The sequence below is a fragment of the Chanos chanos genome, chromosome 7 (assembly GCF_902362185.1).
Source record: "Chanos chanos chromosome 7, fChaCha1.1, whole genome shotgun sequence".
NCBI lineage: Eukaryota > Metazoa > Chordata > Actinopteri > Gonorynchiformes > Chanidae > Chanos > Chanos chanos.
The window spans coordinates 38,214,787-38,229,141 of NC_044501.1; the positions used below are offsets into that span (position 1 = coordinate 38,214,787).

Sequence of the window (14,355 nt, forward strand, 5' to 3'; positions counted from 1 at the left end):
ATGTCTAATGAATCATCAGCAGAGACCAAGCTTTGGCGTCAGTTCATCTACAGACTCATGATGTTTGACAGCAATGTGAGATATCTGTGTGATAAAACTGTTCAGGACAAAACAACGGTGGCTAATGAAAATGACTCAGTTGGTTGTGATGATAACGATGATGACTTCTACAATTTTGGAAATGTTCATAATGAAACTGGTCATGTAACTGATAACAATGAACACATTCACCCCATGGACATTTTCATGGCCGTTTTCCACTGTTCTGATGATATAGCACGACAGTGCATTTTTACCAAACTCTCCACATGTCAGTTTGCTCTACCTCTACTTGTGCCAGACTTGTGTACTGAGGAAATAGAAATTCCATTGTCAGCCCTTCAGCAGATTAAAAAGACATTGAAAACAAAGCATGAGTCTGATGGAAAGAGTGTTGAAAGATATATGAGTCGTTTCATATTCAGTGCAAAAGTACCAACTGTATCCTTCATAAGACTGGGGACATCTTCAAATTCAAAGTCTCAAATCATGAATAACATCATCAGCAAGAAGAGACATCCTGTTTTTTTCAGTCGACACTGCAGTGGAAGCACAACAAACAGACCACTTCTGGATGGAGTGGCAGAGATTTTCTGGTACTGCCCAGGGGGAAGGAAAGATGATATTTTTGAGACATGTGTGGCTTTCATCAATCTCCATGGAAACGCTCAGATGTATCCCAATCAGCTAGCCTTCATACAGGACATAAGCACTGTCATTGTGCTTTTGCTCTCAGAGAACGAACTGGAGATGGAGGAGAAGAAAGTGGTAAAACATCTACAGAAGTCAAGTGTTCCCTTTATTACATTGTTTTCTCATGTTGAGCACAACTCATCTACAAGACATCCTAGAAAAGTTGCAGCCAAGAACAGAAATGAGGCTGAATTGACAGAGGAAATAATCTCCAAAGTGACTCAATATCTCAACAATGACTGTAAAATGCAAACATTAGAGGATCAGATGGACAACGCAAGGGAGAGAGGTTTTATAATGAGCAGAGAACGTGAAAAAGAATATAGTGGTAGAGAGAGAGCGGAAAAACTCTTGAGTATTTTGAGAGGACAAGAAAGCAAAGCACAGAATACAAAAGAACTGCTAAACTTAAAGCGAAAATATCTACCTCTGCAAGGTGAACTGTGGACCAAATGGTGCAGAAAAGACAAAGAGTACTACCGCTTACAGAGCAAAAGACAGATAACTATTGCAGAGCAGCTGGCTGACATATCCAAGGAGAAGCAAATAATACGCAAGGAGCAAAAGGAAAAAGCTTTGTCCCCTAGTAATTTTATTAACCATTTCCTCCACTACTCAATGCAAGAAATGGAAGAAAAACAAAGTCTGTCTTTATTAACTTGGCTTGAAAAATGTCTTGACCTTCTCTTCACAGATGTTCTTTCTGATCTGAATGATCAATATCACAAAACATGGACTGAAATCAGACAAAATACAACAACTAAAGATAAAGAAAGGGGAATAAAACTTCAAAACATCCTCAAAGAGATAACTGAGAACATCAAGCATGCCACATTTAATGTGCAACACATCCTGAGAGAAATAGCACAGTTATATGAAGTTCTCCAGCCCATGGGAGAAGAAAAGATGATACATGGCATTGACATTAACAGGTTCCCTGAAATTGGGGCTGAAATGCTGTTGTCAGGATACCCATTAGAACTAATGGATGGAGATGTGAATCATATTCCTCTGGAGTGGATCAGTGCTGTCTTTGACAAACTTATTTGCAAACTTGGGGACAAAAAAGTGTTTGTCCTTGCTGTTCTCGGACTACAAAGTTCTGGAAAGTCTACACTCCTGAATACAATGTTTGGATTTCAGTTGGCAGTAAGTGCAGGGCGTTGTACAACGGGTGCAGTAATGCAGCTAGTCCCTGTTGAAGAAAAACTGAGAGAACAGCTGCATTTTGATTTTGTGTTAGTGTTGGACACAGAGGGCCTGAGATCAACTGAAATGAACCAGAGCTCCACCCTATGCCATGATAATGAATTGGCAACCTTTGTAGTTGGTTTAGGGGATGTTACGCTTATCAACATCATGGGGGAAAATCCTTCTGAAATTCTGGATATTCTTCAAATATGCTTTCAGGCATTTTTGAGGATGACATCTGTAGAAGTCAAACCAAGATGCTTTTTTGTTCATCAGAATGTTTCAGAAACAACTGCAGCGGACAAGAACCAAGAGGGGAGAAGACAGTTGATAGCAAAACTTGATGAAATCTCCAGAGTAGTAGCTGAGGCAGAGGACAGAGAAGTCAGTGGTTTCAGTGATATAATACAGTTTGATGTTGAAACTCAAGTGTTTTACATTAAAAATTTCTTTGAAGGAGATCCACCAATGGCTCCGCCTAATCCGTCTTACAGTCAAAATGTTCAGGAGCTGAAAACCAAACTCTTGAATGTTGCCAAATGGCAGTCAAAGTGGAAGCCCCCCACCCTGTCAGAATTTAGACAGAGACTCCAGGATTTGTGGACTGCACTGATGGAAGAGAACTTTGTCTTTCACTTCCGAAATTCTCTGCATGTTATGGTGTACAGTAAATTGGAGGATCAGTATGGGGAGTGGTCATGGACACTAAGAAAGCATGCGTTGGAGACACAGAACAGTCTGCATTACAAAATTTGCAGTGGTGAGATTGGTGATACACAGATGAAGCAGATGGGAGAGGAGATTCAAAACAGTATAGGTGGCGTCTACCGAGAAGTCAAAGAAGACAGTGACAAGTATTTTACAGAAGAAAAACATCCTGAAATTCTTATTCAGTGGAAAGATAATGTTGAGAAAAGGCTTGAGGGACTGAAACATGAACTAATAGAGGAAGCACACACAAAAAGTTGTGCCTTACTGAAAAGTAAAAAATGCCGATTGGAGTTGGACAGAAAGAGAGAAGAATATGTGTCAGATCTTCTTCAAAAAAGCAAAAATCTGGCAGCTAACTTAAAGGGAAAACAACAGAATGATGAGGAGCTTAGGGAAGAGTTCAACAAACTATGGACAACATGGGCCATAGAAGTGTCCTCAAAGGAGCCAAAAGCAGAACCTGTTAATATGCAAGGAATCACTGAAAAAATCTTGCAAGAACAATTCAAGAAATATTGGGACAGAATAATTCAGCATGATTTCCAATTTAACGTGAAAGACCACATTAGGACTGGTTTGAAAGACACTGTCGGATTTTGGGCAGGTTGGAATTGCGATAAACTATTAGAGATTGGAAAAAAAACCACTCAAGAAGTACATGAGGCTGTGAACAAAATACTCATAGAGAGAGAGAGGGAGGGGTTTGATGTAAATGATTCTTTTATTCATCGTTTACTGAAAAAAATTGAGAGTGTTATTAATTCCTTGGAGACAGAGTGTGAAATAAAATTCAAAGGGCTATACAAAGCTCAGGTGTCCTTTGATGCTTGCAGCAAAGCAGTGAAGAGTCTAAAATCACTCAGTGAAAATTTCAAGAAATCAAATGATCCACTCACTTACTTCAATAGTCAACAGGATGGCTACTTCAAGATGTTCAGAAACTTCTGTAATGAAGCAGCATCAGTTAAGATCTTTGCTGATTTCCTTGGTAACCATGTCAAGTCAGTACTGACAGAAGCTGTTATTGACAAGGTCAGCATTGGTATAGTGCACGACATGAAATCGAACCACTCTGCATTTAGTGGGAACAGGTCAAATTTGGAGAACCACATTTTGAAATATCTTGCAGAGAAAGAAAATTTTGATATGTTTCGGGACTATATTTTGGAGCCGGAATGTTTTTTCAAAGACTTCATCACTGAACATGTTCAGGAATACCTCAGAAACAGAACAAAAGTAGAGTATCTGTTCAATTCAGAGTGGTCATTGCTGGCAGAGCTAATTTTGAGAGAATGTAGCTCCGTATCAACAAAGATTGCTGAGAATCAAGGAAATGCCTCTATGTGGCTTGATGAATTCTGTGCAAGACTTTGTAAACATATACCTATTTCAAGGAAGGATTTAAAGAACATTGAGAAGGAAGACATCAGTGATACTGAGTTTCTGAAGAAGTCCATTGAAGAATCATTCAGAGAAATCACCAATAAAGAAAGTATTAAAAATATCTTTGACCAGATTTTCAAAGCTGGACCAATTTTCTTTAAGTTTAGGAACAGGCCAGATGACATATTGTTCAAACAGATGAGTGGATGCTGGGAGCAGTGTCCATTCTGCAAGGCTGTATGCACCAACACTATCCCCAACCATGACTCTGATCACAGTGTTCAGATGCATCGCTGTCAGGCCCTTGGTGGTCTATTTCATGAGTTCTCACAACTGTTCAAATTTTCAGAACAGTTTTATTTGCAGTTTTGTACTGAAATGAAAGTTAATGACGAATTCAAACCTCCAGGCTCTAATAAGTGGATTCCATTTAGTGACTACAGAGAGGCTGGACCCCCATATAACAGATGGAACATCACACCAGATGGCAGTGAGCAGCACTACTGGAAGTGGTTCATCTGCACTTTTCAGTCACAACTTGAGGACCTCTATCAATTAAAATTTGAAGGGTCAGGTGAAATTCCAAAGGGGTGGAGACACATTACAAAGCAAGATGCATTGAGACAGCTGAATATACAGTGAATGACATGATAAATTGCTCATCACATCGGCAAAAAACCCCAAAACAAAGCAAAAAAAAGAACAACAAAAAAAGTCTTTGCATTATTAACACACTGTAATGTGGTATTATCCAAAGAGAAAAACTTGAGCTGACATTTGAGGAGGGCGGTTCATGGCCTAAAGGTTAGACAAGTGGGCTTGTGACCGAAAGGTCGGTTCAATGCCCAGGGCAGGTAGGAAAACATCCATGGCTAAAGTGCCCTTTAGCAAGGCACTAAACACCCAACTGCTCCCTGGGCACAGGTGTGTTGCCCACTACTCACTACTGGTGTGTAAGGATGGGTTAAATGCAGAGGTCAAATTCACTACTCACAGTGTGTGTGTCTGTGTGATCACAGAGATTTAATCTAATCTTTCATCTAAAAGATCTAATGCCAAGAATATCCTTACGCTGAAGAAGATTTTTTTTTATGTCTATAAGTAAACGTTCCCTGAGATGATGTTTGTGGTAATGTTATCATGAGAAAAAAAGTTATCCTATGCAACAGTCATGCTTTTTCTTCTTTATAAAGCAAGGATTAATTATGTGAGTGTTTTAAAGGGTGGGCCTTCTAGACGCTTTCTCTGGATTTTATGATACTAGATAGGTACTTGTTTAAACATTGTTTAAATGACAGAATAATGAAAAATTAGAAAATTTTAGCACAATCATAGCTAATATTTAAAGATGTCATGGAATGCAAACTAACTGTTATAACTGTAAACATTTAAAAGTCAAACTTTCGTTGCAATTTTGTGGACAATTTTAATAATTTGCTCTAACCATCCTAACCTTTGTTTTAGTGAAAAGTAACAGCATATGTGTTGATTGTTTATCTTAAACACCATTAAGGAACTAAGTTATTAAAAACAGCATTAAGAAATCTGTTAGTCTGTTAGTGTAGAATTTACATGTATTTTAATTTACCTTTGTGGATCATTTAATGTTCAGTTAATGAAAATCAAACATTTTAAACTTATTATGAATTTGCCAATACCATCTCAGTTTGTGGTCACAATATTTCTGTTGCTGGTCAAATCTGATGATATTTCAGCAATATTCATTCATTCATTAGCATTGAATAAAACAATTATCAATATTAATGCTGTTCTACTCATGACTGCTACTGTTTTGATGACCGTCACCACCCTCGCTATCCCTGTTATTACAGTTGCCGCTACTCTAACCAAAACAAATATAAAACTAATCTTTGATACTCATGTTCTTCAATCACAGACATAGTCAGAAAAGAGTGCAGCGGGATACAATTACATTTGCTGAAGCTTATATAAGCTGCAGCTTAAATACAAAGCAACAAAACACAGTAGAATGACAAGGAACAACACACACTACATTAAATTTAAGTGATGGGGGGGGGGGGGGGGGGGGGGGCATCTCTCCTACAGACTTTGGTATTATAGAGTTATTATAGAGTTCACCATCATGTTATTCAAAGCGAATGTATGCAAATTACTCATTAGCTCTACTGTGGTCAAAGAAAAGTAGCACTGAAAGTTCCATGCACGTGTTTGCATATGTATATGACAGAAATCGAACAAGCACACAAGATTCAAAGAGTCCCTCTACCTGGGGAGCAAAGGTAACATACAGTGGTCCTCAAAAGCAGATTCAAAAATCACAAAATCACGAAGTTCAGTCACTTGGATGAACAGTTATGTAGCTTGCCGCATTTCTTTAAGCCTGCATATTCATGAACTGCAGTGTTTCCATTAAATAGATCAAAAGAGACTTTTACCGGCTCTTACTGATGACAGGTGATCAGCAAAAAAAAAAAAACCTTAGCTGCACATTAGTAAATACCAAGGCACGCAAAACAAAATTCCACCAAACACAGACATTACACAAGTCCTGAATGACACTCTAAATGATGTTCAGTGTGTTGCATAACACCCTAATTGGGTTTGCTTTGTAATAATATTATAATGAAGTCAGTTGTTAGTTCTCCTTAAATAATTTCTTGACTGCTAGCTAGACATTAGAAAAGAATATGTGATCATGCTTTATGTTTATGTTTATGCTTCTGACGAAAAGAATGCATGGAAGGACATGAAAAAGCTCATATGCTATAATAAACAATTTCATGAAAGATAAAAAAGATCATTTATTGTGTTTTATTACATGGCTTTGTTGAATACTCGATTCTGTTCAACTAAGGCATTCTATGGTTTGTTGTTTCTGATTAGCAGACCACTGCTATGTATAACAGACCGTTGCTATGGAACTATTTTTTTAGCGGAAGCAATAAACTCATTTTTAAATCAATATTTTGTGTCAAATTATTGATTACTTTAGGAAGTAGTCATTTAATCAGTGGGATAATGTACAGTGAGCAGGTCATTATAGCGAAATAAACTCCTTCAGGGGGATTCAAGACCGTTTCACGCCGGGGTCCTGCATCACCCTGTTGGGGTTTTTTTTCGTGATAATGACCGGTTTACTGTACATTATCCCCTACATATTGAAATCTGCCAAATATTTCATTTTTTCTGGGGGAAACATTCGCCTGTTAAACCAAAGTCTGGTGGCACTCACATTTAGATGTACTTGATAGTCGTGTTTCATGGAATCACTTTCAATGTCCAAAACAATGCTTATGTAATTTAAAAATGCACTTAAAACTCAGCAATTTCAGTCTGGGGCAGGACGGTGGCACAGTGGGTAGCACTGTCGCCTCACAGCAAGAAGGTCCTGGGTTCGATCCTCTGTGTGGAATCTGCATGTTTTCCCTGTGACTTCGTGGATTTTCTCTAAAGACAAGTAAGTCAGGTGAATTGGAGATACTAAATTGCCCCTAAGTGTGAATGTGTTTGTCTGTGTGCCTGCCCTGCAATACAGGTGTTTCCCCACCTTTAGCCCAATGAACAGGCTCCAGCACCCCCTGTGACCCTAATTAGGATAAATGGCTTAGAAAATGAATGAATTTCAGTCTTCTGCTGCAAGAGCGTTTCAGTAGAAAAAACACAAAAGTGAAACAATAACTTTTTGTTGATGTTTAACGGCAGACGCTGGTTACACATAACACACAAACAAATACACGTAATTCAGAATGTGGTGACAGCCAATGTTTGATCTCTCAGCATGCAAACTCACACTTTTTTTTTTTTTTTTTTTTTTTGTTTGGTTGTTTTTTTTTCTTCAAAAGAAGAGAAATATGTTCAGCTAATATATATACATATATACATACATATACATACACACACACACACACACACACACACACACACACACATATATATATATATATATATATATATATATATTAAAATAATACATTCAACTATGAAATGAATAATAGGTGTATATAAGCATACTACTTGTTCATGTATCGAATATAACGGACATATATAACAGGCCACATTACACATTGCATTCACATAAACAACTTTACATAAAAATATTTACATCAAACATTCAACAATAATGTCATTACGTGCTACAAATGACTATCCAACAAATTGAACTGTTAAACACAATTTGAAATGAACTCTCAATGCAACAGTCACACCCTCTTGAGGGAATGCAGAGGTTCTAAAGATGTACAGAGACCAATTAATGTTCGGAGCATAAAAAGGCTACTGCAAATTTTTCATTCATCTCAACATATTGTAGGCATACCTGGCTTAAAATTTCTTCACTGACAGCGAGAAAGTGAAAATTGCACTTAGTCAACATACAAATCTGGCAGTATACTATTTGGATACAAAAACATAAGTTTTATTCACAATATTTACAAAATTTTATTTACAATCTACAATAAAATAAGTATTTTAACTTTTTTACTTACCACCCCTGAATACATTTCATTTGCCTTAAAGTAAAGGCAAAAAGGGTGGGTCCTCATCGTACCTATGCACCATTCAGGCCTGTATCTTATTACTAAATCTGCTAGTTCTTTGATGATACATTACGAACAGATTTCAGAGCTCTGAACAGTCACAGGGTTTTAGACAACTGTGTAAAAAGGCCACAACAACAATAAAGCTTGAAGAGCAACGCACTCTCAACAACCACAGCACCTACACAGCAACTATAGGAAACTGCTTCAACAGACAGGTCTGGCTGACGGTGAGAGAACAGAGTCCAACAGCAGCATCTCAACTTCCAGGTGTTTATTCTTCTTCCCACCTTTATCTGTATCAGTCCCAACAGGCAACTCATGATTAGATCCATCAGTGAAATGAGGAGAACATCCTGTCAGGAGAAGAGGAGGAGGGAAAAAAATAGGAAACAAGAGACACAGCAAAGAACACACACAGACACACACACACACACACACACACACACACACACACACACACACACACACACACAGAGTTGTGACAGCTGTGTAGTGAGCCACACATGCAGGCTGCTATACTAAAGCATTTTTCACCCATTTTATCATTTCAGAGCACATATATACATGTCATTTAAAATAACAAAGAACACAGTTTATTCATCATAACCCTTTGTTTACTAAGCTGAATTCACAAACTTAGTAAATTGTTAGTTCACCATAATCTATTTCTGCTGCTATTTGTTTCATGCCCTCTTGTGAGTTTCATCTTTGCAAAAAAGACAATGCAGGTGGAAATAAACACTATTTATATGGTTCCCAGGGGGAGGATTAAACAAATCATTTCATTGATTGCCTAAGGGAGATTACGTTAGTCCAAGCTTTCATCATGCAATTAGTCTTTAAAAATGTTTTTCTTAACATAAATATACTACTATAATGTTAATATCAGTTGGTGTATGTTTATATAGCTGTTATCCCATAAATGTATGTGATGGTTTTCTCATATTATATTGGCATCTTTGTCAGTTTTTTGGTGCTGGCCACCAGACTACATAAACATGTGTTGCAGCTCCGTGTATGCGTCTAAATGTGATCTTCATGTGTCAGTGTGAGGCAGTACCTTTATTTTGTTTTCTTCTTTTTTTGTGGAATTAGACTCAAAATCTCAAAGTAATATTCCCCCTTGTGCTGCAATGCTTTCCCTTTCTCCTTGGTGGTGATGGCAGTCAATTCTTCAGACAGTGCTTTGTATGTGCACATTCCCCTATTCCCCTATTTTCCTGAACTGATCTGATCTGGAATTTCTACTGTTCTTATGATTGTACTGGCTTGTATTACATTATGTCTGTTTGCTGAACTCAATTGTTACTGAGGATTTCACCTAGGGTTCCTGTTGGAGTGCTAACCGTAAGTAAGCACAGCCTACATCTAAATAGTTTGTACTTGTTTAAATATTTTCAATTATTATTATAGCAGAAGGCAGCCTTGTCATGTGTGATGTTCCAGCTGATGCTAAACCTATTTGGCCTTATAGATATTCATCATCTGGATTAGCATGAACAAATGAAAAATACTTTTGAATTCATTTAGAATATGGTGTGTAGGGTGGGGTTGAAACATGTGAACCCTAAAAGCCAGACTCCGAAAATGCTCTTCTCAACTAGATCTCTTATGTGGATTTGGGTAAACATTCCTGTATGGGATGCAGGAGACTTGTAAAATGTTTTTCTTTTCTTTTTTTTTCAACGTTTCAATTCAACCACTTAGCAGGAAGCAAGTGTAAATTAGCAGCATAAATAGGCATAAATAATATGTTTACCAAGCCAGGAATTTGGACTTGAGAATGTTGTTACAATGACTTTGCTGAGCGCAAGGCCCACAGAATGAACTTCTAAAGGGTGAGTACAGGTTTCTTTTTATTATGGAGTGGGATCAAGGATTTAAATCTATAGCAATGAATTTCTTACCTCTCATAAACTGGAAAATGCGAACCTGTAATCTGTGTCTATGAAAACATTTAGTCGCTGTGCCATGGATGCCGAATGATGAATTCTATAAACGCAAGTGATTGTGTCATCACGTCTATAATGAGTTGCTGTGCTTTTCCTGATGGCTATCTGTTCTATGCTTATGGACATACTGTGTATGATGCCTTTGTGTTGATACTGTTAGTGTTGGTTGGCTAAAGCTATTTCGGATGTTTGATAGTTGGAGAAATTAGACTGTGGTGGTTTGAGTCCAGGGTAGTCTGTTAGATTAGCGTTGATGAATTTGGCGCTTTGGTAAACCGGTAAACCGGTGAACATGCTGATCAAGGGCTGGAGTTTCATCGTGAGTCCCTCCGTGGTGACGTAGCAATTTTCTGTTTTGCAGTTCTTTGGAGTGGTTGTGTGTGTGTGTGTGTGTGTGTGTCCGTGCGTGAGTGTCCGCACGAACGTGCACTATGTTTGGGGCGGGGGGCAAGAAAAATATTTGCAATAGGGCTAATCACAATGATGCTACACTAGTGATTCAGTATATTCGCTGACTTGTTGGGGAGATCAGAGAAACAAAACAAAAACAACGCCTGTGGAGCCGATGACATTGTTTCCTCCAGTTTCATACATGATCCAGGGGGAAAGCGAAATCCTTCCGATATGTTTCCTTTAAAAGAGCTCCCTCACTAAACCCACCAGGAATGCAACTCCCAGCTCTCCAGAAAATTGGCATTCCGTTTTGACAGGTAAGAGAGTGAAAATAATGGACATTGCTCATGTTTCGCGTCAGCGGCGCGTCAGTTTAATGTTTGAATCCTTTCTCAACTCAAATTCAAGTCTAATACTCTCGGAGTGTATGTATAAAACACGGCACGAAACGTAAACGTTGAGTAAGGTTTCGCTTAAACACGGAAGTCAAAGTATGCTCTTCTTCACAACCTATTATATTTGTGATGCTGTTTCCGAATAATAAAAGATACGCCTATAAATCTGAAAATAGCTCGTTTTAATATGTTACAGATTATGCAATCGCGTATCCATAACCACCCCTTGCCTCGTTGCGCCGGATTCGCATGAAACATAAAATGTCTTTTAGGTAATACTTTTCGCTTACCGATAGATAATCGTTGCTCACATTAAATGTAAATATAAATTGTAAGTATATATTTGTAAATATATATATATGTATTTGTTTAAGTAGCTACTTTTGTCCATTGAATTGAAGTTCCTAGCTCACTTGTGGGTTGTTATGGCTTCCTAAAGGCAGTTTCCCCTTGAGGTTGGGCGTCACCTATCATAGAGTAAAGTAAACTCAACGCTGGGCAGCTTCAGTTAAATAATGAATCTGAGAGGTCTTGATCAATCCTATGGTCTTTCATTTTGAAATAAATTAATTTATCTAAGCCAAAATCTGCAGATCAATGTCAGTAGGTTTTGATAGCCCATAAACCAAGTACAGAGGCCACCCAGCCTTTATAGATAGTTTGAGCACGTGAGCACGAGCCCGGCTGTAGTCACAAACTGTGCATTGAAACATGCAGTCCACCTCAATATATGTGGATTACTTTATGAGAGAAGTGGATGTAGACTTTTTACACTTCTTTCTTACACTTCTATACAGCACATTTTAATACGCAACTATTTCTACAAAGTGAATCACGATACACATCAGAAGGTCGCAATTCAGACAGCAGTTAGGACCAGTAGTACTGCAGCAGGGAAGTGGCTCGCTCCTGCGTAAATATCGCCTTTTAAAACAAACAAACAAAAAAGTAATTAAGGCTAGTAGTAACAAACAAATTGCATCTAGAAAATAAGGCGTCTGGCACTTTGAGATGCGTGGAATATTTATGAGTGAATCACCCGTTTAAGTAAAAAAAAAAAAAAAAAGCTAAATATCAAATATCATGGAGCAGTTGGCAATCCTCATTTGGGTATCGCCAAAACCAAACTATTCTTTTGACCCCCAACACACTGACACTCCCAGCTATTATATCATGTCCTGCTGCCATGCCTTAAATCAGGGGTGGGCAAATCCGATCCTGGAAGGCCGGTGTCCTGCCGGTTTTTGTTTTCACGTCTTAGCTACCTGTTGATTTTCACTTTAAAAACAGGTGTGCATGCTCTTCAGCCAATCAGAGACTGTATTTAGTTGGTTGACAAGAAAAACAGCAGGACCATGGCCCTCCAGGCCCGGATTTGCCCACCCCTGCAAATGATAGCTTAGAAGAAGTCATCCTGCCATTTAGTGGCAGGCCTGTAGCCTGGCACACTGCACATGTAAAATACTACAGGAGTGTATGTGATTAACTCTTTATTTTCAGTTTCAGCAAATAAGTTACATGTATTGTGTTACATGAATTACTCTGCAAAACAAAATAGGTTTTGAGGATGTAACTGAACGTCTGATAAACTTATCAATAAGAGTAGCTTTTTTCCAGATACATTGGTCTGAACAAGTAAACTTGTAGCAAAGGTTAATTCATCACAGACCAGTCTCTTTTACAATGCAGTCATCTGTGAAGGCAATTGTTGTTCCTGCCTCAACTTAAAGAACTTGAGGACTTTCTATGCACTAATGACAGACCTATATTTCATAGGCACAGAGCATCAGTTTCATATATGGGATGCAGCTCAGCCACGTTATATAGTGAATCATCGTGTCAGTTTGCTGTGCACATCAAAAAAGGTTTGTACTCAATTTTTGATAAGCATAAACAGTTCCTATAGGCAATGTTACTAGCATGTCTAAACCGTATTGTGTGTGCATCATGAATGAAATGTGACTTTACTGTTACAGTTCTGCTGACAGTGAATCAGTCAGTGCTAATACACGTTTCAACTTCTCAAAGGCTGAGTCTGTATCTTAGTTTAGGCATTAGAACTGTAACATTCCCAATTTGCTGCTGCACTTGTAATGTAAATTCTTTGTTTTGCTTTGTATTTTGAAATAAACTGTGATCCCAAATACCAAAGTTTTTTCATTAGCATGGTTCAGTTAATCAAAATGACATGCATAAATGCAGTGCCTATGCAATGTTGTACCAGGCCAGACAGTGGATGGAAACCCCAAAAACTGAAAGAGGAAAGGACTGAGTTTTTTCTCAGTGTTTTTTTTATTTTTTTATTTTTATCTTTCTAGAGCTATGGGTGACGAGCCAGAGGACGCTACTACACTACAAAGTAATGATGTAACAGAGGTAAGTAATGGCTAATCTGATTGCCTCAGTGAAATTCATTATGACGTTCAAAACAACTACATGTATGTACATCTTATTGGGTTTTGAAAGCATACAACAGCACTCACTCACTACATTTGTATATATAACATTTTTTGACTGTGAGGTATTTAGTGAAATATACTAATGCAGCAACAGAGCTGAGTGTCCAGTCATGGTAAAATCAAAATGGTAATGGAGATACACTTACACATACTATACATGCATGCTTTGAATACATACATACACACACACACACACACACACACACACACACACACAAAACTAATATTCAGACATAATTAGACAAAAATTTTTACACATGCATATGGACCACTCATATGTCTATATTCTAACACATACTCACTCTTGTACCTTTTAAAAATGTAATTATGTTAGCATGACAAACTTTTTCACATGTGTATATGCAGGTTGGTTTAGTTTAACAGTAATACACACTGTGGCGTCGCTAGGCTTTGGCGTCAGGGGCTACAGCCCCGAATTGTTTATGAATAGCCCCAGATCTATTCATCTGTCATTCTGATGATGCATTAAAGCCCTCAAAAATAATATGATATTGTTGATCAAAAGTGCAAGTACATTTTGGGTCCTCTCTGTGTCATCTATGCAGCAGATCCACTTCACAGTGCTTGGCATGCCTGCATTGCCTGTGAGCACAAGAGA

General features: G+C 38.0%; 1 protein-coding gene across 1 annotated transcript; it reads left to right on the top strand.

The window, feature by feature from the left end:
- LOC115816348 (interferon-induced very large GTPase 1-like) lies at nucleotides 1-4,659 on the top strand. The gene is made up of 2 exons (XM_030779304.1): nucleotides 1-829; nucleotides 1,427-4,659. The coding sequence occupies exons 1-2, from the start codon at nucleotides 1-3 to the stop codon at nucleotides 4,657-4,659; spliced, it is 4,062 nt and encodes a 1,353-aa protein (XP_030635164.1).
- Nucleotides 4,660-14,355: the final 9,696 nt, after the last annotated feature.

Excerpts from the sequence above, each read along its gene's own strand:
- LOC115816348 (XM_030779304.1), top strand. The coding sequence starts at position 1 with ATGTCTAATGAATCATCAGCAGAGACCAAGCTTTGGCGTCAGTTCATC. Across the intron at positions 830-1,426 it reads AAAACATCTACAGAAGTCAA|ATGTTCTTTCTGATCTGAAT; the intron begins GTGTTCCCTTTA and ends TTCTCTTCACAG.